The sequence below is a fragment of the Microchirus variegatus genome (assembly GCF_963457635.1).
Source record: "Microchirus variegatus genome assembly, chromosome: 12".
Lineage (NCBI taxonomy): Eukaryota > Metazoa > Chordata > Actinopteri > Pleuronectiformes > Soleidae > Microchirus > Microchirus variegatus.
The window spans coordinates 16508600-16530289 of NC_139813.1; the positions used below are offsets into that span (position 1 = coordinate 16508600).

The window sequence follows — 21690 nt, forward strand, 5'->3', positions numbered from 1 at the left end:
TCGGCTCCATTTGAACCAAGCCACGCCCCCCCTGCTCTTAAAGAGCCCCCCATGTGTTCAATGGAGACTGACTTACTCCGCCTGAGTGTGCTCCCACCACTGCTGCTCTTCATCTATCTGTCTCTTATCTCCTGTTCTCTCTCTCTCCATCACTGCTCTCGAGCTTCACTCTTCCTCCTCGTCTCTACACCTCCTTCCTTTTTTTCCTTTCTTTTTTTTAACCTCCAGGTTCTTTTCTGTCTGTATCAGCAATTAAATCCACTCTTCTTCTTCTTCTCCTCTCCATACGTCCTCCTGAGCCTGAGTGAGCAGCACCTGTGCAGAGTGGAGTTTTGTCGGGCCGAGGCGGTGCATTGAACAGGGGGAGGGCGGGGATAGAAAAAAAACAAACCTGGAACACCTGACTTTAACATTTCAGAGAGATATGTGGAGACTCAGGAACTGATCTCATTCTCCTTCAGCTCCAGCTCCAGCTGATTTTTTTTTGTTGTTGTTGTTGTCGCCCTGAGCTGTGTTTGTTTACCTGTTTTCGATCGCAACACCTGGAATGCTTAACGTGGACTGATGGATGTTTCCGAACTGTGCATCCCTGACCCTCTCTGCTATCACAACCAGTAGGTGCATCTCTGTCTGCATGCTTTTTCCATTTCTACTTTTTTTCTTTCTTTTACTTCTTAAACTTAGAGAAATCAGTTAATTTATTTATTTTTAAACTAATTCTCATGACTCCTGGCCATGTACGGGACACCAGAGCTCGGTACAAGTGTCGGTGAGGCTGCAGTAGCTAGTCCGGGTTCTGATGTGTTGCCCTGCAGCTGTCTAGAAGTGCGGGATCCGGGGAGGGGGGTTTAACCCTCGGCCGCAGAGGGAAGAGCCAGAGGCGCGCTAATGCGAACAAATATCCATTCGCGGATCAGCTCTGGCAGCAGCTGATGTCCGGTGTCGTCCCAGAGACGGAAAAGTGTAACTGTCACCCTGTCCACGACAAATCGGAGCACATTTTAGTTGTTTTATTATGATTAAATCATGCCTCAAGTATTAGTTAAAAGTGTGTAAACAGAACAGTTCATTCTGTTCAAATGAGGTCAAAGTGATGCACACACTCGTGCATTTAGTCGATAGCAGCTTGCTTTACAGGAAACGATATTATGTCACAGAAGTGTTTCCCTGAAAAGATGCTCTTCTTCTGCTCTGTTGTGCCGTGTAACCTGAGGGGGAGACCCTTCACCCTGCACTGGGATCAGCTCTTAATGTTAAGCTGTAGATGGGATTGAAACGGTTTAACCCACGCTTGGCACTTTTTTACACGACGATGATGAGGAAAATGTGACGTTACACGACTCTCTGTGTAAACATAGACACTAAAAAAACGTCTTCTGTGACGTTAAACATGCTTGTTTTTTTAACGTGGCTGCACCTGAGCTGCTATTCCAGACGGATTCAAGCTGAAAACAACTCAGGAAAAGCAATAAGAATAACTTAATTAAAAAGGGTTTTTGAATTCTAAAGCTACAGCTTCAATTAAAGGGTTTATTTTTAAATTGTATTCATTTATTTGGTGCTATTATACAGCTGAAACTAAGTATTAAAGCAACATAAGAAATATTAAGTTTGACATTTCAGGCTGCTATCTGTGTAGTAAAGTGCACACAGTGTGAGACCGTGCTTGAGTTTTATTTAATCAACCACAAGCGTTTTTTAAAGCTTGTTTGTTTTGATATCTCTCGTGAAAAGTGAAAGACTCTGGTTTCATTTTTTTTTTTATTGTTGTTATAAATGTGTTTAAATAGATCACTTTCATATATTGTTTTTAAGTCTGTGAAATTCAATATCGCAATCATGTACACAGTCGAGGAAAAAAAAAACACACAACCGCCAAGCTCTTCTTTTTCACGCCATCATCACATTTGATACACACCCTATAGAAGTTAGATTTATTCTTAATGTAAAAACATTTGAACTGGAGCTGAAAGAATAATAATAATAATGTTGCTGTGCGTGCACTGTCTGCATGTTTATCTGCTTATATGGACGTCTGCGTGTTTGAACTGGGCAGTGTCGTCTTACATATGCACACATGCATGTGCACATGCTTTTTATACAGGCTAAATTCAGACATGCATCTTCTGGGGATGTGAGAAGATGCATACTTTTAATTTAACGCCTTTAAATGCAAATCATATGATGAAAATGCCATATCTTGTTTCTAAAAATGTTAAAAAAAAAACAAAAGCGAGGCTCCAACATGTGACGGTAAAAACAGTAAAATTGCCTTCACCTTTAAATGCTGTTCATCACACTGTCAGACACTTTACCACCTGGAAGTGGACGTGGTTGTTAATGCACTTGCACACAGTAAATCTATGCCTTTAATGTCACATAAAGCTCTACTTAGTGAAGTTTGGCTTCAGGGGGGAAATGCTATTAACCCTTTGTGGACTTTTGACCACACAACACCAACGTCCTGGCCTGAGGTGAGGTTTGTGACGAGTGTTGTGCTCCACTGTCGCGCTTTAGAGACACGTTTGTCTCTATATGGACAAAATTAGATCATCGGGTATGTTCATATTATTGTAAAATATATAGGTAAACACACACTCAGGAAGAGAGGGTGTCCTCTTTTGACCCTTTGCATGGAAAACACAGTTTTTCCTCTGCACCAAAAACATGTTTATAAGTAAATACTATTTTATAGTGAAGTGTGTACATCTTTGGAATTTTTGGTATAGAATTTTTCCAGAATAATTTCATTATCTTTAAGAATTTTAATTTAATTCTAAATAGCATGACCAAAAGCTGCACTACCATGAAAGCGTGCACGTTAAAGTATTATTTTCAACCTTTCAGTACATTCAAGTGAAGTAGATGCAAGTGTTTAAATTACTAATATTCAAAACAGTCAACATGATTCTCTGTCTGCAATAAGTTGTCGTTTAATTATGTATAAAGTCCTACAACTGCGTCATTTAAACGTAAAGTTTAAATGTACTTTTGCGCCAATAAGTCCGATTTTAAAAAATAAATAAAATAAAAAATCTATTTCCACATACTGTAGATGTCCTTCGCGAGCAAACAAACAGGAATGCACTAGCACAAGCGGTCAAATATATGCACTCGCACACGTATACACACCCACACACATGTACACACACACACACACACATACAAATGAGAGCAAAAGAATCACACACTGACCTGGGATCTAATTTTAGCCCGTGCCATATCATGGAAACACCTGACTGTGTCTGTTAAGAGGAGCACATCATCTCGCCGTGCCTCGCATCTCCATTTATTACATGTGTGTATATATATAAACATTATACACATATATATATGTATATATATATATATAGTGTTTATTATGTAGGTGACAAATCTAAAAAGTAAATAAAAATTAATAGATGAGGTCCATCTATTTCAATCTGTCAAAAATGTCCTTTGTCAACATAGGAAAACAGGAAAATATGCTGCATCAGAATTATTTAAATTATAAGTGTGGAGTATTCCATGGTGGTCAATAGACGCACAGATTGTTGTGAATTGTAAATGTACAGCAACTGGAAGAAGAAAAAAAAAATCGTGCAACAACCGTGGAAAAACAGAATTTTGATGACAGCGGTAATTTCACAGTCTGCTCCTCGCGCATTTTTGTGGGCGATATTTGAGACGTTAGTGGCAAATTTGGGCCTCGTCGCGGCGTTTTTGTTCTTTACAGAAACATTTTTTTTTCTTCTTCTTCAGTGTGTGTGGACAAAGTTTTGCTGCTTTGGTTTCGTTGTTAAGTTGTGTTTAAATGTCACTGTTTGGATTGACCTCGGTGTGTGATCCGTCCCACCTTAAAGTTTGAAGAGTTGGTTGTCGAGATCTTTGGAATGGAGTGAATGAGGTGAGGGAGCAGGTGTTGGGACAAAATACCGCTTTGCTAATTAACCCGATCTTAAAAAACACAGAAACTTGACCGTTTTTTTAAATGTTTAAACCATGACACCGTGTCGTGTTTGGACTGTCATGTTTATTAATGGCGACGGCTGCTGCATATATGGGGGTACAGCGGCCCCGGGGTCTGGGTGGTAGAGTGCTGCCGTGTGACAGAATGAGAGGAGAACTAACTTCATTACGTGTCACGACCCCCCCTCTTGATATAGATATATCCTTTAGGCGGCCTGTCAAGGACTCTGAATACATCAGGATGTAGATGGACGCAGCCACTGTTCAATCAAAACAAGAATATGGCTCTCGTGGTTTCTCCCTGCAGCAGTTGGGGGGAGGGGGAGGGGGGGCTTCTTAGAATGAGTTTGTTTTATTGATCAAATGAAATTAACACACACACACACGGAGAGAGAGTGAGCGTGAGAGAAGCAGTATAGGTCTAATCATGGAGTGTGGGTCAGCCAGCATGTTTAATTTAATGGGCCTCGTCATAGTTTCACAACGTCTCACATTGTGAACTTAATTCCTCTTCAGCACGTTAATTTGCATTGTGTCAATTGACTGGAGTGCTTACTGTATCAGCTTGAGTCGCACTTGATATTCAGCCCGTGCCCTAATACCATTAGGCAAATGTAAAGTTGTGTCATTTACACATTTGAGGGGGGAAAAAAAGGAGAGAGAGAGAAAGAGAGGGAGAAAGAGGGGGAGAGAAAAGCCAATTTGCGCTGGACAAGACCGGCTTGTGATTATCAGTGGATGTTATTACTGTGGAGAGGCAGACGTTTGAAGGTTATGTTTCTGGGCAGTAATTGAAATGCAAAATAACATTAGGATCGATGGCCATCTCTGTTTATTTATGAAATCAATAACGTAACTGTCCCTCATGAGTCCCCCTCTGATTCCCAATGACGGCTTAAGTCCCCGCTCGTTTATTCTTTCTCTCCCCCTCCTCCAATAACCTCCTGTTCTGTCTCTCTTTTTAAAAGGCAGTTAGGAGAGTGTTTGACTTTGCAGAGAGAGCAGTTTCCTGGAGGTGGAGGATATGGTGGTGGTCGGGTATGTAGATGGAGGAGGGGGGGGTGGGTGGGCGGTGACAGTGAGACGGTTCTTCAGGTAAGAAGACATCATCCATGTGGGAAATCTATGCAATCTCTGCCCGTGGCAGTGACATTGAAGAGGCCATATGCTGGAGGTTCTGTGTACAAGTGTGTGTGTGTGTGTGTGTGTGTGTGTGTGTGTGTGTGTGGAAAGCAGTAAAAACATAGTTATTAACATACTCAGAAGTGGGACTTTCAAAGTAAAAGTTTAGAGCCATTTCAAGTAATTTTAATATACACAAAATATTTTTGGAGATGCACTTTGAAGTCCACTTTGTTGTTTGACTGTGTCTTACAGGATGTGCATTTACAGCTATGGGAGGGGGGGAAAAACCCTCCACAATAAAAGCACACTTGAATGTCAACTTTCATGAAATCTAAAAAGTTATAATCACTGAAACAATTTATTTTCTTAAGTCATGTAAACTGAATCATTTAGCACAGCGCGACATACGGATGGAGATTTTCTCCAGCTATTTTGAAATCTATAGTGCATATTATGACTAATTAAGAAAATAAGAAAAATTGAATAAATGCGAGGGACAAAAATTAAAAAAAATATTTAAAAAATGAGAAAATAACATTTACAAAATGTCCCCATTCTAAAAAGAGCTGAGTAAGAATTCTCAAAGCAAACAGACGAGACATAGATAATGAATTACAGGATGCAGGTTTTTGCGACAGTTGTACTTACTTTTATTTATTTTATTTATTTTATGTGTCAAATTTATAATATTGTACCCATGACTTTGTAGGCCATATGAAATGTGTAGTCCTTTTCCGGTCATTTTATGTATATTGTGTTTTCATTTCGGGTGTGTTTTTTTTTGTCTATATGTTTGCTGTGGTGGAACCAAAGACAAATTTTCACTTTGTGGACAATTAAGTTTTTCGTATTCGTAAGTCATTGATTAACAAAGGGAGAGAGAGAAAGAAAATTTATCCCTGTATGATCTGTGGACATAACAAATCAGGACAAATAATTTGACAATAACCCGATTTTTAAATGTAAATATCGATGTTTACAAAAGAGACGCACGGGCAACATTTCCCCCTTATTGTAAAATCAACATTATCACATCTCTTCTTCTTCTTTATAAACAAAAATCACAGAACCACTTGAATCGTGCGTTTACATTTCACAGCGCGCCCCGATTTCCCTTTGATGACCTTCATTTGTGCTAACGCCGCGGCGCCCCGCGCGCATGTTGTTGTTACTACTTAACACTTGGGCGACACTCACTAGCCCATTTTCCCGCTTGCGTGACCATTCATTTCCCAGACACTGCGGCGTGTGCGGACTAACAGTGTAATCTATGTGTCAGGCAGGGAAGGGGAAGAGGGGAAGGGGAAAAGGGGAAGGGGGGGGGTGCTCAGTTTAAAGCTGATAGAGTTTGCCCCAAACAAGGACAGCCTATCATAGAAAGATTAATGAACTAATTTCATGCATGGCTCCTTGCCTCTGTCCTTCTGCGCTTCCATGTTCCACTGTGTGTTCAGCGCCATGATTTACGCCGCGTGCCTCGCTACAAGCTTAACCCCAAGCTTAACAATAATATTTCCTCCCTGTGGGAAAATACATAGTAAAATATAAGGAACTAATGTTTTTTTCCACATTAAAAGGACAGCGTGAGGTCACTGTGGAGAATTGTTTTGAGTATGCGTTTTAGATGTGCTGCTCTTTTTTTTTTTTAAAGTCTTGTGAAAATTTATTGTGCTGAAATTTGGAGGCTGGAAAATGTATTTCATGGCTTAGGGAGGAGGAAGAGGAGGAGGAGGATGGATTCAGGATTTATGTGGGGAAGCAACGGATCTATGATGCCAAAACACACACACACACACACACACATTTAAGCTGATCTAGCGCGACATTTTCACACCCATGACGGTTCGCTTGAAAAATTAAATCAAAGAAAAATCTCAGTCGAACTGAACATTCTGGACGTCCCTTTCCTTTAAACGCGGCGTTGTCGTGTGTGTTGGAGACGCTCTGGTTGTCTAACACTGAAGCCTGTGTGTCTGCTGCACTCAGCCCCGTCTATTGTGGAAGTGTCTGGGCCTCAGAGAGCGAGGAACAGAGACGGCAGGTGACCTTCACGTCTGTCTGATGAGTCTTTGCTCGTCTGCTCGGTTTGTACCATTTTTCTGCGCGGCGGAGCAAACACCGCCCCATTAGACGTTAGGTACAACACCTTCCTCAGTGTGTGTGTGCGTGTGTGTGTGTGTGTGTGTGTGTGTGTGTGTGTGTGTGTGTGTGTGTGTGTGTGTGTTAGGAATCTCTGTCTCTTTATTACAAAGACGGGGGGAAACCAAACTATAAAACTATGAAGCTATTTCGGGTTCACACGAATTGGTGGTTGGTGCCATTATTTCATTTTGACAGATTTGAAAGGACCCATTAGAAATTTCCATTAAATCTAACAAAAAAACATCTCCCCAGCGTTACTGTGTGCTAAGTGTGGAATGAACTACTTTTTACATATGCCACAGTGTTCTATCCCTTTGGGAATCCCCCCCCCCCCTATCTGGCTGTGATGATGTATTAACTGTTACCATGCCGCGCTCTCCCTTTATCTCTCTCTCTTCCCTCATATGGGTGAAAATATAGCTTCCATATTTACATGCTGATTGCTAATAAGATTCAACACGAGTCCCTCTGTTTTTTTTAAAACCGCAGCAGCCACAGAATGATGCTCTATCGCTCCATCTCACACTATGTTAACAGTCCTGACTGATTAAAAATGCATAAGGAATGTCTGGGACCCGAAACAGGAGGGTTTATTTTTTCATGCCTCATCTGAAACAGGAAGGAAGCAGAGGATCAATAGATCTGATCTGGGCCCAGGGGTAGAGGCTATCTCCTCCCTGCATCCCTCTATCCCTCGCTCTGCTCGCTGCCCGTTAGCTGTTAAAAGAGAGGTTTCATGTTGTCAGGGCCTGATGACTTCATGGCTTTATATATAAACACTTATGCAAAGAGGCAGCAGCAGCAGAGGAAGAGGAGGAGGAGGAGGAGGAGGAGGGGAAATACATTCGCAGCCACAACAGTTAATGTTTTTAAAAAGCGGTCGCAGGCCCTGGCAACGAAACACGACATCGTCATCGCGGGAATGTGGTGAGCATTAATCTCTCGTTCGTTCCAGACACGGCTTCTTAACGTGGCTTTTTTTTTTTTTTTTGCACCAGCGTTCGCCCTTAAAGTGTCCAGGACTGATGTGGTGTAACATCAGTGACGGACAGAGGCAGGCGCTTCTAACGTGTGAACCAAGTCGGGATTCACATTCTCCCCCGTTCTAAAATGTGTTTAGCAATAAAATGAAACAAATCAGATAGAATCTTTGGTAAACTTTGACAACACGGGATCATATTCCATCTTTAAAGTCAATTTTATTCATGCTCTCACTGTATTTGTACCTCTACGTAGATTTGTTTGCATTCAGTGACAAACATTTTACAAATATAACCGTAAAATGTGAAATAAAAACGTAAAAAAGTGTGAGCTAAAAGTGCTCCAGGTGTCACTAATAAAGAAATATGAATACAACCAAGAACCACTTGAGCAATATTCCAATAAATAAATTTTATATGAATAAATATATAGATAATGTGCATTATTACTTGGAAAAAAGCTACTTTGATATCACATCTTAGGACTATAAACCTCCTTCCAGATGATAGAAGCTCAAAATCTCTGTGTAGATGATGCATGTCGTTATTTTGTCCAGTAAAATTAAAGGTTACAGACTCCACTCTCTCTCCATTGTAATCCAGTATTGCACATTCACTGGCAAACGAACCCCGGGACTATTGATTGGTTCATGTATTACCCATGATCCTCCATATGCTGAGTGTAACACCTCTCCCTCCGTCCATTAACAGTCTTCTGAAGTTTCATTCATTCACTTAGCGAGTGCACGGACGACCCGTTGTGGGCTTTGTGTTTGCGAGGATGTATGGGGCATCTGTTGACGTGGTCATTAGTTACCATTTTGCCGGAGAGGAATAAGCCGCTGTAGTATATCACCTGGCATTCCAACACGCATTAACGGCCCGCGTTTCGTAACGTAATCTATCAAACCGGGATGAAGCGGCGGCGTGCTCCATCACAGCTGATGAATCTCTTGCAGGATAATCAGACGATGATGGAGGAAAGCGACGTCCAGTAGATCTTGTCAGACATGTTGGTGGTGATGTTTTGCGACTTCAACATGGGGTTTTATGTTTTCTCAGCGTCAAGAAAATCAGTTTTTAATGTATGTTTATGAGATAAATCAGCGTCAAAACAATTTACAGTTCCCTGGATTTTGGACTCATCAACTTGTTAATTAGGTTCTGTGGGTTTAGAGCTGTATCTAACGATTATTTTGGTAATCTATTAATCTGTCGATTATTTTCTCGATGGATCGCTTGGTCCGTAAAATTTCAGAAAATGTTCGACAACGTTGATTTGTCAAACCTGGAAATGATGATGTTCTCGAATATCTTGTTTTGTCCGCAAACCAAAATGACTCAGTTTTAATGTTTTCTTTGTTATGTGGAGCAAAGAAACCAAGAAAATGTGCTTCAATGCTTCAAACCAATTAATCGATTGTCAAAAAAAGTTGACGATTCATTTAGCAATCGATCAATTATCGTTTAGTTGTTTCAGCTCTACTCGCGCTGCTGTACTCAACTATGTTTTCTTGAAAGTGCTGTACTCCGCTGTTTTTAAATTAAAAACAATTACTGTGAGATTTGTGTCCCCTTGTCCTTGTTAAAAAAGTAACTTTAACTCAGTACATTTTTAAAAAGCTACTTTTTTACTTTAACTTGAGCACTTTTGCTTGTACTTAAGTAAAATTTGATCAAAATAGTGGTACTTTTACTTGAGTATCGTCTGTGTGGTAGTCATTCAGTTAGAAAGTCACTCAGGAATCTAAGAGATTCCCACATAAACTGACCTCTGCTCTCGCGTGTGTGTCCCCCTGCAGGTTGCTAACCAGAATGCCCGCTGAGGACCGACACCTCTCCTCGAGCTGTGGTTCCTACGTCAAAACCGAGCCTTCCAGTCCTTCCTCCTCGCTCGTCGACACCGGCAGTCACCACAGTCCCAGCGGCAACTCGGACGCCAGCGGTGGTTACATCAACGGCAGCGGCGGACGCTCGCACGTCCTGGACTCCCCGCCCATGTTCAACCCGGGCATGCTGGGAGGCGGCAGCGCCTGCCTACGCCGCTACGAGGAGTGCTCCGGCGGCATGGCGGACGACTCGGCGATCAAGTGCGAGTACATGCTCAATGCCATCCCCAAGAGGCTGTGCTTGGTGTGCGGTGACATTGCCTCGGGCTACCACTACGGGGTGGCCTCCTGCGAGGCCTGCAAAGCCTTTTTCAAAAGGACGATACAAGGTATTTTCCCCCACTCCCTCTTCTCTTTTTCCACTGGCTCACCTGAGCTCATTTTCTGTATTGTTGTGCTCTCGGTTACCCGTCAACCCAAGAGGACTCGCATTTTTTTATGATGCTCATCCATACACTTTATATTACAGCTCAAAAATAGCATATAGCATTTGTAGTGCTACACTCAGAAATAAGGGTTCCAAAAGGGTCCCTCTACAAGGGCTGAGGTTCTACCTGGAACCATTTGCTTTCCCGAAGAAAGCGTTTTTCAAGGGTTCTTGATAACGGTAATGGTTCCAGGAAGAACCATTTTGATCCAGAGAACCCTTTAAAACCCCTTTCCTGAACAAAGGGTTTTAAAGGGGTTCTTGTTGGAACCCTCCAAAAGCTTTATAAGCTTTATAAAAAGGTTCTACCAGGAGCCAAAAAGGGTTCTCCTATGAGGACAAGCTGAAGAACCTTATATGGTTCTACTTAGGACTTTTATTTCTAAGAGTGTATATCCAAGCTTGATAATAACTTGAAAAATTATAATAGGTAGATAATAATCCAGAAATATGGTCCGAACAAGGGGAGTTAGCATGTTCTCCCCGTGTGTGCGTGGGTTTTCTCCGGGTTCCTTTAACAGTCAACAGACGCTCTAAATTGACAATAGGTCAGGGTGTGAGAGCAAATAGTTCGCCCGCCCGTGGCCCTCATGTGCTGGGATAAAGCTGTAGAAGATAAATGAATGAGTGAAGGTAATGACTTGCTAATGTGGCTAACTATAGGCTAATAACTTTACATGGGGAATTAGTGGGAGAACACGTTTGGTAATGACTGAGTATGGATCTTAACTTGTCCTCTGTTATTCCCTCATTCCCTCACACTCTCTGTGTTTTTTCAAGGTTCTGTTGTTCACGTCTTGGTTATTTGGAAATGTCTGTGGTCATTTTTTTTTATCTAACAAACATTATTCAAGGCTAAAAAAAAAAGATTATTATCCTTCTATAACCATACTAGTACTGTAATTTAAAGGTTTATTTTATTTACATCACTATGATTGTTGTAAATGTCATGATTATTATTATATTTATTATTCCTGCATGTGAATCATGTATTTGGCATGAGCTCTGCCATGTGTGGGACCTGCGCCACAATAATCACTTGGACAGAGATGAATTTAGAATTTCATCCTCTGCATTTGTGTCTGCAGACATGAGGTCACACGGCGCATTAGTGAGGTTAAAACGCTCCCATTTATTTCCTCTGAATCACCCAAAGCATCTTCTTTTCCTTGATAAATCCGAGCGTATGCATTACTGCCAGCATAAGGTATAATATCGTCACTTTATTTTTACTTATAAATGGAGTTGGATATGTTATCACAGGAGATTTCCGTTACACTGACAAAACATAAAACCAGGCGGTGACAGTTTCAGTCAGAAAAGTCTATGTTGTTTTAAAATCCGTGATATTTTATGTGGTTTTGTTTTCCGTGGGTGAGATTTACAAGACAAAACTCAAAATTGAATGTGACAGACGCACAAATCTCCATCTGCACGTGTCTCGCTCGGACTGTAAACAGTGCACTTCACTGTGTGACTTTGCGTCGTCTCGCGCACCTCTTCCCTCCTCGCTCTCCTTCGTGGAGGACGAGAGGAGCTCCTAATGAACCTAATCTGTCCGTCATTCGTCCCGAGCCGCGGGAGTTTCAGTCAATAACAATCAGTGTTGGGTGACTGTAATTAAGATGCAGGCTTTTCATTGGGAGAAAGTCAAGGTGGGAGGTGTGGATCTGTTCTTTTGCGTCCCCACCGTCCACCCCCCCCCGAGAGGGAGGAGACGGCGACCAATTAAAAGCTCAGGCACGTGTTTGTTGGAGCAATAACAGGGACGTCGAGAAAGTCCTCTAAATAAAAAGGCTGAGGGACGAGGGACAGGAGGGGGGACATGGTCACTCAGTGAAAGGAGAAGCGGCTTTAATGGAATGGTAATCAGGAAGGGGGGTCCCGGCCTCGGTAAAGGAGGAGGACAAGGAGAGGTCCAGCTTGAGTGGAGATGAGCGCGTGGATAATAGCATGGCATAATAATATATCAAAATTTAGAGGGAAAATAAGAGAGGTTAAGGAAGGATATTAGAGTGGTTGAAATGTCCTTTGAGGGATAAAGGTGGACACAAGACCTGATTAACTAAGAGGGTACGCCGACAGTGGGCTTTTAGAGGTAGGCAATTTTAGACGGATTCTGGGTCCCCTGTGCTACCCCACCTTAACACACACGCACACATCAGTTTTTGATATGTTCAGGTGTTACACGTTTCCTTTATTATATACAAATGAATTTGACCTCAATCCCAGCATTTTCTAATATGATGTGATATTAAGTATTACTTCCATATAAGTTTATTGTGTGTTTATGAATAAAATCATGTGAAAAGACAATCAGGAACACTGAAATACGAAATGAATACACAAATATCAACACAAAACTTTGCATCTCCTGAATTTCAGCTGTAACAGTGAGCGTTAAAGTAAGATTCCATGCATGTGTGTGTACAGATTTAGTCGTTGACAGCTGCAAAAGAATTAGTTAGTAACCAAAAAATTAAGCATTGAAGCTTAAGTTTAAAACAAAGTTTCTCTGTGACAAGTTAAGCAACTTTCAAGTTGATGTACACCATGGTTATCACACATATCACATTGTGATAGCATCAAGAAAATACACACACATATATGAGAATGTTGTGTTATCAACCATCAGTCAAAATGTGACAGTAAAACAAACTTGTCTTTTGCGTTTTTCAGCACCAATATTTTTTGTATATATTTATATTTATATCTACATATATATGTATTTATGTGTGTATATGTGTATATATGTATATGTGTGTATATGTGTATATATATGTGTGTTATATATGTTCATATGTGTACATATATGTTCATATGTGTACATATATGTACATATATGTACATATAAGTACATATATATGTATGTATATATGTGTGTATATATGTTCATATATGTGTATATATGTTCATATATGTGTATATTATAATATATTTTTGCATTGCATTGTGGGATATTAGTCAACAGTTCTGTCAGTATTCTTTGTGCTCATTTCCTGTGTAAACACACATGCACATATTTGTTCAGTACGTAGCGTGTAATGCGAATTCTGCACGTCGCTCCGCGATCAAAGCGAAGCACGAACAACATACAGTGACTTAGTGCGTCGTATGTGCTCTGTGTAATTAGTTTGTGCGCAGGATTGGCACACGGCACATGTGCTTTTTCATCCACACATGTGCTTTATTTTCCCCCTGCTGCTGCTGCCTTTCACTTAAAAGACTTAAGCTACGCTGAAACGCGGCGGCGGCCTCTGCCAACGCGCTGGCACGATGCCGCCGGGCCCCCTCGCTGTGCATGTGACCCTGCTGGCAGCAGCGATTCCAGGGATCCTGACAAATGTTGGCACCTTCTCGTTGTCCAACAGGGGGTTGGTGGTGTGTCCGTGTGGCAGGGGTAGAGCAGGGTCTGGCAGATCTGCAGCATAACAACACCTGGTTTGCTGTTTTTAGGTATCATTAATACATCTCTGGACTTACAGGACATTACTTAAACATTCAATCAGGGGATTGGGATACTTGGGAGGATTTGTCATTGGATTGTCTGGGTCACGTAAAAAAACTTTTTTTTTTTTTTTTTGAAGTGAGCGTGTGTAATGATCCCTGAAAGAAACTGTTAACAGGAACCTGGTGAGAAAGACAGGCAGCAGTTCCGTGGCAGCAGATTCAATATGTCTGCGTTTCAGGCTGTTTTTGGACCAGAGTGATTAAATTGCATAGGAAATATTTTCAGTGTGAGCCAACAGCCGTCGAGACGGACTTGAATAATACATCGAGCTTTGCTACATGATACCGGAGCTTTGAAATGGCCAATCTAACAGCAGCTCCGGGTCGTTACAGGAGAGCATTATGCAGAACCCGCCGGACTGTGTGTGTGTTGTTGAGGGGAGGGCAGCTTTCCCATCATCCTTTAAGAAGGATGTAGCTGGGAGGGGATGCTCCGCTTTAATGAAGCTAATTTATCTGAGAATCAAAATGGGGGTGGGACTTTGGAGTGGGTAGGTGCTTTTTACATGCCACTAAACTGTCCTCTCCTTCAGGAATCATGGGGGGTCACCTTGGGACAGGTGTGTGTGTGTACCTCCTCTTTTCTATCATATCATCCCTCTGTTTTTCACACACACACAAACACAGGTTTAATGACGGCATGTTTTGTCGTCGTTCCTCACAGGTAATATCGAGTACAGCTGTCCGGCCACTAACGAATGTGAGATCACCAAACGGAGACGCAAGTCGTGCCAGGCCTGCCGCTTCATGAAGTGTCTCAAAGTTGGCATGTTGAAAGAAGGTGAGTCCTTCTATTCTGTTAAATAAATAATTCCTGTTGTGCGTTGTTCTTAAAATGTGAAGATTTGCTTTGTTTCTTTGCTCCACATAACAAAGAAATCATTCAAAATGAATCATTTTGGTTTGTGGGCAAAACGAGACGTTCGAGAACATCGTCATTTCCCAGGTTTGACAAACACTGATCGATGTTTTTTTTTACATTTTACGGACCAAACGATTAATTGAGAAAATAACCAACGGATTGATATATTCCGAAAATAATCGTTAGATGCAGCTTTAGTTCTCACTCACAATATCACGTGAGATTTATGTGTGTCTTTAAACTGGCCTTTTAAACCATTCACCATGGAAACACAGAGGCTTTTTTTGTTTTTGCAACATATTATAGACCAGAATTAATTGATAATAGAATATTTATTAGTGACAACCCTGATGAGATTTAGTAAACAGGGGTTATTTGGTTTATAAATTGAAAAATAATAGCAATAAAAGTATTATTGACAAGAGAGCTAATTTTGTTATCAGGATAAAATATTACTCTTGTTCTTCTTGTTGCTGTCTTATTATAAGATAAAGACGTTTTCCTATATGTTTGTGGAGCTAAAAGAAAAAGTCTTTTACTTTATATATTGTATTAAATGAGTCTGTATTCAAATTAACTAAACAATTTTGTCATTTAGGCACCTATAAGCATTTAGGCACGCTATATTCGCAGTTATGCCGAGCACCAGCAAGCTTGACACTTGACATTTCATCCATCCAGCTTCCATGTTGTATTTAAAACAAAGATGTTACTCATGAAATAAGGTATGATCAGGTATTTTTTGACCAAAAAACAGTTACTTCAGAGGTGCATTATTAAGATATGAATGCACAGAAACAAGGCTTGCTACCCGCCTTGTTACTACCTAGATATAATCTGCCCAGCACCTGCGGGCTTTTAAGCAAATAAGCAATGCCACTCTGATTTGTTTGCCACTTATTCCGTTCAAAAACCGCCCCGTGATTAATTACAATACTAAGTACAGCCCTTTATAAGTGATACGCTCCGTGCGGTGACCGTTAAACTACAGCAAAAGTGGATTTGGACACGCCCCTGGTTGCACTTGTGCCGCGGGCACTTTACACCATGTACTTTGATCGTTAAAATGGAGCCTTACATCTGTTCCACTCTTAAGGGCTAAAAAAACTGGTCGGTGATCAGATATTAAAGCCAGCTGCTGCCTCTGGGAGAAGCGGCAACATCGTCCACATGCCTTTATTTACCTCTGCTCGGCGCTGAACTCAGACGCGTGGAAAGAAGCTGCTGAGTTGGATGTTCATACCGAGAGTGACTGAGACGTGTAACCGTACTCTTCAAAAGCACAAGCTGTTCCCCCAAGACTTCCATCTCCCATGGGCTCTGGGTGTCTCTCTCGCTCCCTCACCCTCTCTTTCACCCTCACTCTAGCTGTCTGTTTCCCTTCCCCTCTCTTGCCTGTGCGTATTGATCCACTAAATGCTTTCCAAACATCCCACCTCACTTCCTGCACGTGTTGTTTCTCCTCCACCGAGAGACCTCTGGGAGTTCACAGGGAGAATCTCGCTTCTTACTTATTTATTTATTTTTGTTTGATTTGGACTTTAATGCTTATTTAATCCTTGTTCTGTCTTTAAGAACTGACAAAATATACGTGAAACTGAACGATTTAATTCTACTCCGTGATATTCAGAGGTGAGCGTCGACCTTTTGTGTTTATCTTTGTTTTTGTTCTTGTGCACAAATGTTTTGATGCACGTCGTGGTCATCGTGGTGGTATTGTGTGTCCACTATCTGCTGAATTACATGTTATGTTCATATTTTTTTTTACTCAAGTTTCAGCCACATTTTCAAGCCAGGGAAATGAGACCCCGTGAGGTGAAAGGATCCATGAAAAAATGCATGCAGGTTATTTTTTAAATAAAAAAACACACAACAGGAAGTTGCTACTCATGTGGCAAACTGCTCATTCAGTCCTTTATACAGTATTTTTGCAATTAGCCTAAATAGACACAGTCATTTTCATGCTCATAGCATATTTTCCTTTGATTTAAGACTGACACTTCCTTTACACATAGAAATCAGAGAAAAAAAGATTTATTTGTGGATACATTTCCAACATTAACAACTATTAACTGTTACAGTCATATAAAAACAATCTGTGTAGAAAAACAACAACATTTCAATGGAAGTCTATGAGACAAATGAGCTCCGTGCCTCACCGTCCAGATTTATAACCTCAGTAAACATTTTCCCTGAGCAGTTAATGGTCTCAGTCACTAGTTTCAGATCTTCCCCAAATCGAACACGATGACACTTTTGTAAATTATGGTTCCATTTAGAGGGGAAATAGTCGATAAAGCTTGGCATATATGAGCTGCCGCAGCAGCTATATCAGCACGTATCGGGTGGTCTCATTCAATAGGTGCCTGGTTGCAGGTGACGACGTCTGTGAGCCCTCTGTTTGCAAAACGTCAACATGGCGCTGGTCCAAATTGCAATTCTGGAGGAATGAACACAGGAGTTCAGATTCACAACCAGTTCTAGCGTTAATGCTTATTATACTCTATGGGTCACTGTCATCTCTCCTCAAAGGAAGGACGTTAATGCCTCTTTTCCACTACACGGCACGGCTCGAGCGACTCACACAAGCTAGTGACTTGTTAAGCAGTTATTTTTTGGATGTACTGAATCATTAGAATCACTTCAGATTCCTCTGTTAAATATTGAGATTGAGAGTTGTTTGGCCAACTGTTGGAGATTAACGCAAGTTTTCAGGATTTTAAGTATTTTTAATTGAGCTAGAGTTCGGCATTGTTCAGTTTGATTCTTGTATCGGACGTGATGTCATGCCTCTTCTGGAGAGATGGTTGCTGGAAATGGGCCTCTATACACATATATATAATATGTACATATTCCATTAAAAACCAGATGTTTGCAGCTAGAATAGTCGTTTACCACATTAACAATGTATAGAGTGGATTTCTGATTCATTTAATGTTATATTCATTGAAAAAAAAAGTGCTTTTCCTTAAAAAATAAGGACATTTCTAAGTGACCCCAAACTTTTGAATGGTAGTATACCAAGTAATATTGTTAATGGAAAAGCAAAAATAAACATGTGTTGTGCCGAGGCGAGTCATGCTGGGCCCGTGTAGTGGAAAAGCGACATATGTGAAACACAAACACTTTATCTCACAAGGGAAAGCTCTGAATTTATACCCACTTCCATCCAGCCTGATTATAAGATATACATGGTTATAAAATGCTGTGTTATGATATCTTTGACATGACTGTGGTCCTATAGATGACGATATTTAAAACCAGCATCTGTGCTGGTTACTACCGCTTCACATCCACTCGTATGAACACAGTTCAGTGCCACTGAAGGGTCGTCGTCCACACCGTTGCCATTACAGCTCTATTTATATCCGCGTCCACTCCTGATGTCTTCATCCTGGCCCAAATATCTCACACCGAGCCTTTGATTCTGGTCCAGAACAAAAACACTGTTGCTCAGAAATAAAGCTGAACCTATTAGCGCATGCTTAAAGGAAAAACAGCAGGGTATTGTCTGTGGCAGGCTGCACTAAGCCGTTGATGTGGACAGTCAGTGTGTGTGTGTGTGTGTGAGGGGGGAATTTGACGCCGTAGCCTCCACCACCTGCCGCTCCCGAGACGCAGCATCACAGCGACCGCGACGTGCGGCACAGTGGGTGATTCTCTGAAAGTGATGGCATTCAATTAAAAGAAAAAAAAAAAAAGAAGGACATTTAATGGTAGCATGGAGCTGCGGCGTGGCCTCTTCCACACTTGGGGGAACTTTGATCATGGTATCAGTGGGAGGACAGAGGCTTGCCCTACTTCGTGTAATGAGATCAACCTCGCCGTCTAACAAGTGGCCGACGGGCTGCTCGCGGAAAAGCGATAAACGCGTAGAAAAGCAGGTGTCATGAATAAAGCTATATATTCAAGAGGAATGGAAAAAAACAATAGAATGCTGTTAGCAATTTAAAATATAAACAAATGTCTGTTGCGTTCAAACGACTAAGGTAGCGTCGGGGCAACGAGAAGATCAAGATGATAGTGTAAATAAAGTGTTACACAACCATTCCTGGTCTTTAGTGACTCTCAGGATAGCAGCGTTTGGATCTCATGTCATATGGTGCACATTGTTTTATATGTGTTTAATTTTTTAAGCTTGACAAACAAACAAACATTGCGCTAGTAAAGCGAGACGGCTGCAAACAGGTTGTGCTTTGACTGAAAAACCACAGAAAAGAGCCCAGTAAAAGCTTTAGAAGTTAATGCTGCTGTCATTTTGATGGGATAAATTATATTTTGCCCCTGACTGTACCTGTGCTGCAGCTGCATACACACAAACACTCCCTCAGTCAGGTCTGGTGGCAGACCAAGGCTGTTAAATAATACTTTTACATGACGTAAAACTTTCAGGTTTTTCTTCTAGATGTGCACATCTTGTGTGTCTTTGTGTAACATCGAATAGGCTTTCGTGGAAAAGTGTTTTTGGCGATGACAGGCTTCCCTCCAGATCTCCGCCTGCACTGCTGTGTCACGGTGCACAGCCTGGATGAGCTGGGTGGATGGTAGCAGCAGGCGGCGGCTGTTTGAGGGAACCTGCCTCATTCAGTGACCCCGTAAATTTCCAGCTGAGACTCATAAAAGGTCAAGGGTTCAATGGAAAAACCTCCACGTAATTACAACTTGCGGAAGGTATGGTGTCAGTGACTGGTGCCAGGAGTCGGTGTCCACGGCTAATAGTAGCTCTAATACACCATCCCATAGCATTTTTTTTTTTTTGTACTTGAGGTGATGTGGGGTATGTTTTTATTTCCTGATAAAGAAAGATTTATTTTAGGGTTGTTTTTTTAATGCCATATTGGGATGAGTGTTTGATTGAATTACCAAGTAATCATGTTAACAGATTAGCAGGTTTAAAATATCCTGTTTAAACAGAAGCATACGTCTCTTTAGAGCGACTGAAATTCTGTGTTGGATCAAAAAGTCACTGAAGCCTTTGCTCCCGGATCCGCGTTGATTTTTAGTGTTTTCCCGTGTTAGCGTGGTGTTCTTGCGGTGTATTCTAGGTTGTTGTTTTTTTTCTGACACCACTGTAACATGGTGGATGAATCGAGGCTGCCAGACTATTTTGGCAAGCCACACCGCTGTCTCGCCCTCACCCCGACCACAGATAGGGATCAGCAGTCTTTCCTGAGCGAACGTGGCTACCGGGGTAGTGTTACCACCTTATTTTCCTCCAGCTACATTCACAAAAGATTAGTAAAGCCATATCCAATATCACAGACTGTCAGGTCCCTTTGCCAATCAATAGCCTCAGATCAGAAACCAATCTGAGATTACATCATCAAAATAAAGGTATGGCTCAAGTTTGAACTGTTTCTGTGCCTTTAAGGACGTCTAACGTACTTTTTAGCACTTGCTCTGCGACTTTTTCGCGCTGCTTAATTGTGTCTTAGAAGACGAAACTCGTCAGTGTAGTCGCACTTGTGCGGGACCTTGTTTGCTCTTTCGGGAGATTGAGCCTGCAGCTGAGAGTCAGCGCCCACCCAGAGGCTCGATACTCTGGCCCGTCCTCGCTGTCTGGCAGGTGATAGATCAGACACGGAGGCTAACACGTGTTCCTCTGAAGAAGGGGGATTTAGCGCAGCGGCTGACCTCTTTACAACCCAACACACACACACACTCGACTCACACATTCATGTACACACATGCCAAATGTATATCACCCACTGACAAGTGACATGGAAATCAGACCTTGAGGTGCATGTTTCCTGCTGGCACCCTGCTCCTGCTCTGTCTCTCAGCCGCTCCAACACAAACACTTCTGTGTGAACACCGCAAAACCAACTGGCCGCTGCGGTAATACACACCAGGGGATGGTGAATCGACCTGGCCGCGTCCAACTGTGCAGATGTTTTTGATTACAGCCACATTTGTGGTCGGAGTGTAACACGCCGCCGTTACCCGGCGAGGAAACAACGCCAGCTCGGGTTTGTGGAAAGTGTACAAGATGATAAAGAGGCTGATGTCAGTGTGCACTAAAAAGGCCAGCTTTGTCTTGTCAGCCCATCAGGGGTTAGAGCAGGTGGGACACCATCCTGACACCTCCTCCTCTTCTCGTCTCAGAGCCATTTTCTCAGAGCCGCTGCAGCCCACCCACTCTCTACTGCTGCACTATCAACAAAATCTGTCTGCTACCTTTAGCAGGTTTTACAGACTTGGCCCTCAGAGGTAGAGCCGTGGAAGGGCAAGGTCTCCCTGTGCCTCGTAAAGGGCGCTCGCCGCTGTGGAGCAGGAGGTGGGGGTGGGGTAGGGGGGTTTGCGGGCGTACGCTGCATCCCTCTGATTTTTGCCAGCTAAAATAGGGAGCTCCTAATCTCCCTTTGGCAGCGTCCGAGAGCCAGCCAATTCTGACACATTCTCTAGAAAGAAGCGCCTCTGACAGGTGAATGGCTGAAAATAGTTGCGCGCGTTCACGCACACATGGACGTGAAATCGCTCCACCGGCTGATCAATCTCTCAGATTAACTTTTGGGATTTTATGTTTTTATTCTCACCCTTCTTTGAATTCGCTGATGTTGACATTATTATTGAACCACTGAGGTCATGTTGCCTGTTTTTAGTCCAGTATTTCAACAATCATGGGAAGCTTTATGGTATAATTTAATCCTATATATAAATGGTCAAGATGTCAAAAATATTTCTAGACAATATTATGTTAGAACATTTTAAAAACTCAGATTTTTAATTCAGAAAAGATCTGATTATGTTCCACTGTAGTTAGAGGGTTTTTCCAGTCCCTGTATTTTTTCATTCAATTTATTTCTG

General features: G+C 41.8%; 1 protein-coding gene across 1 annotated transcript in view; it reads left to right on the forward strand.

The window, feature by feature from the left end:
* Positions 1-564: 564 nt before the first annotated feature.
* The window catches only part of esrrgb (estrogen-related receptor gamma b), a gene marked incomplete at its 5' end in the record, with an annotated part of 37333 nt that continues 16207 nt past the window's right edge, over positions 565-21690 (forward strand). The window contains 3 exons of the mRNA XM_083898739.1: positions 565-614; positions 9998-10413; positions 14686-14802. Of these exons, the coding sequence (XP_083754865.1) occupies positions 565-614; positions 9998-10413; positions 14686-14802 (583 nt within the window). The remainder of the gene's footprint in view (positions 615-9997; positions 10414-14685; positions 14803-21690) is intronic.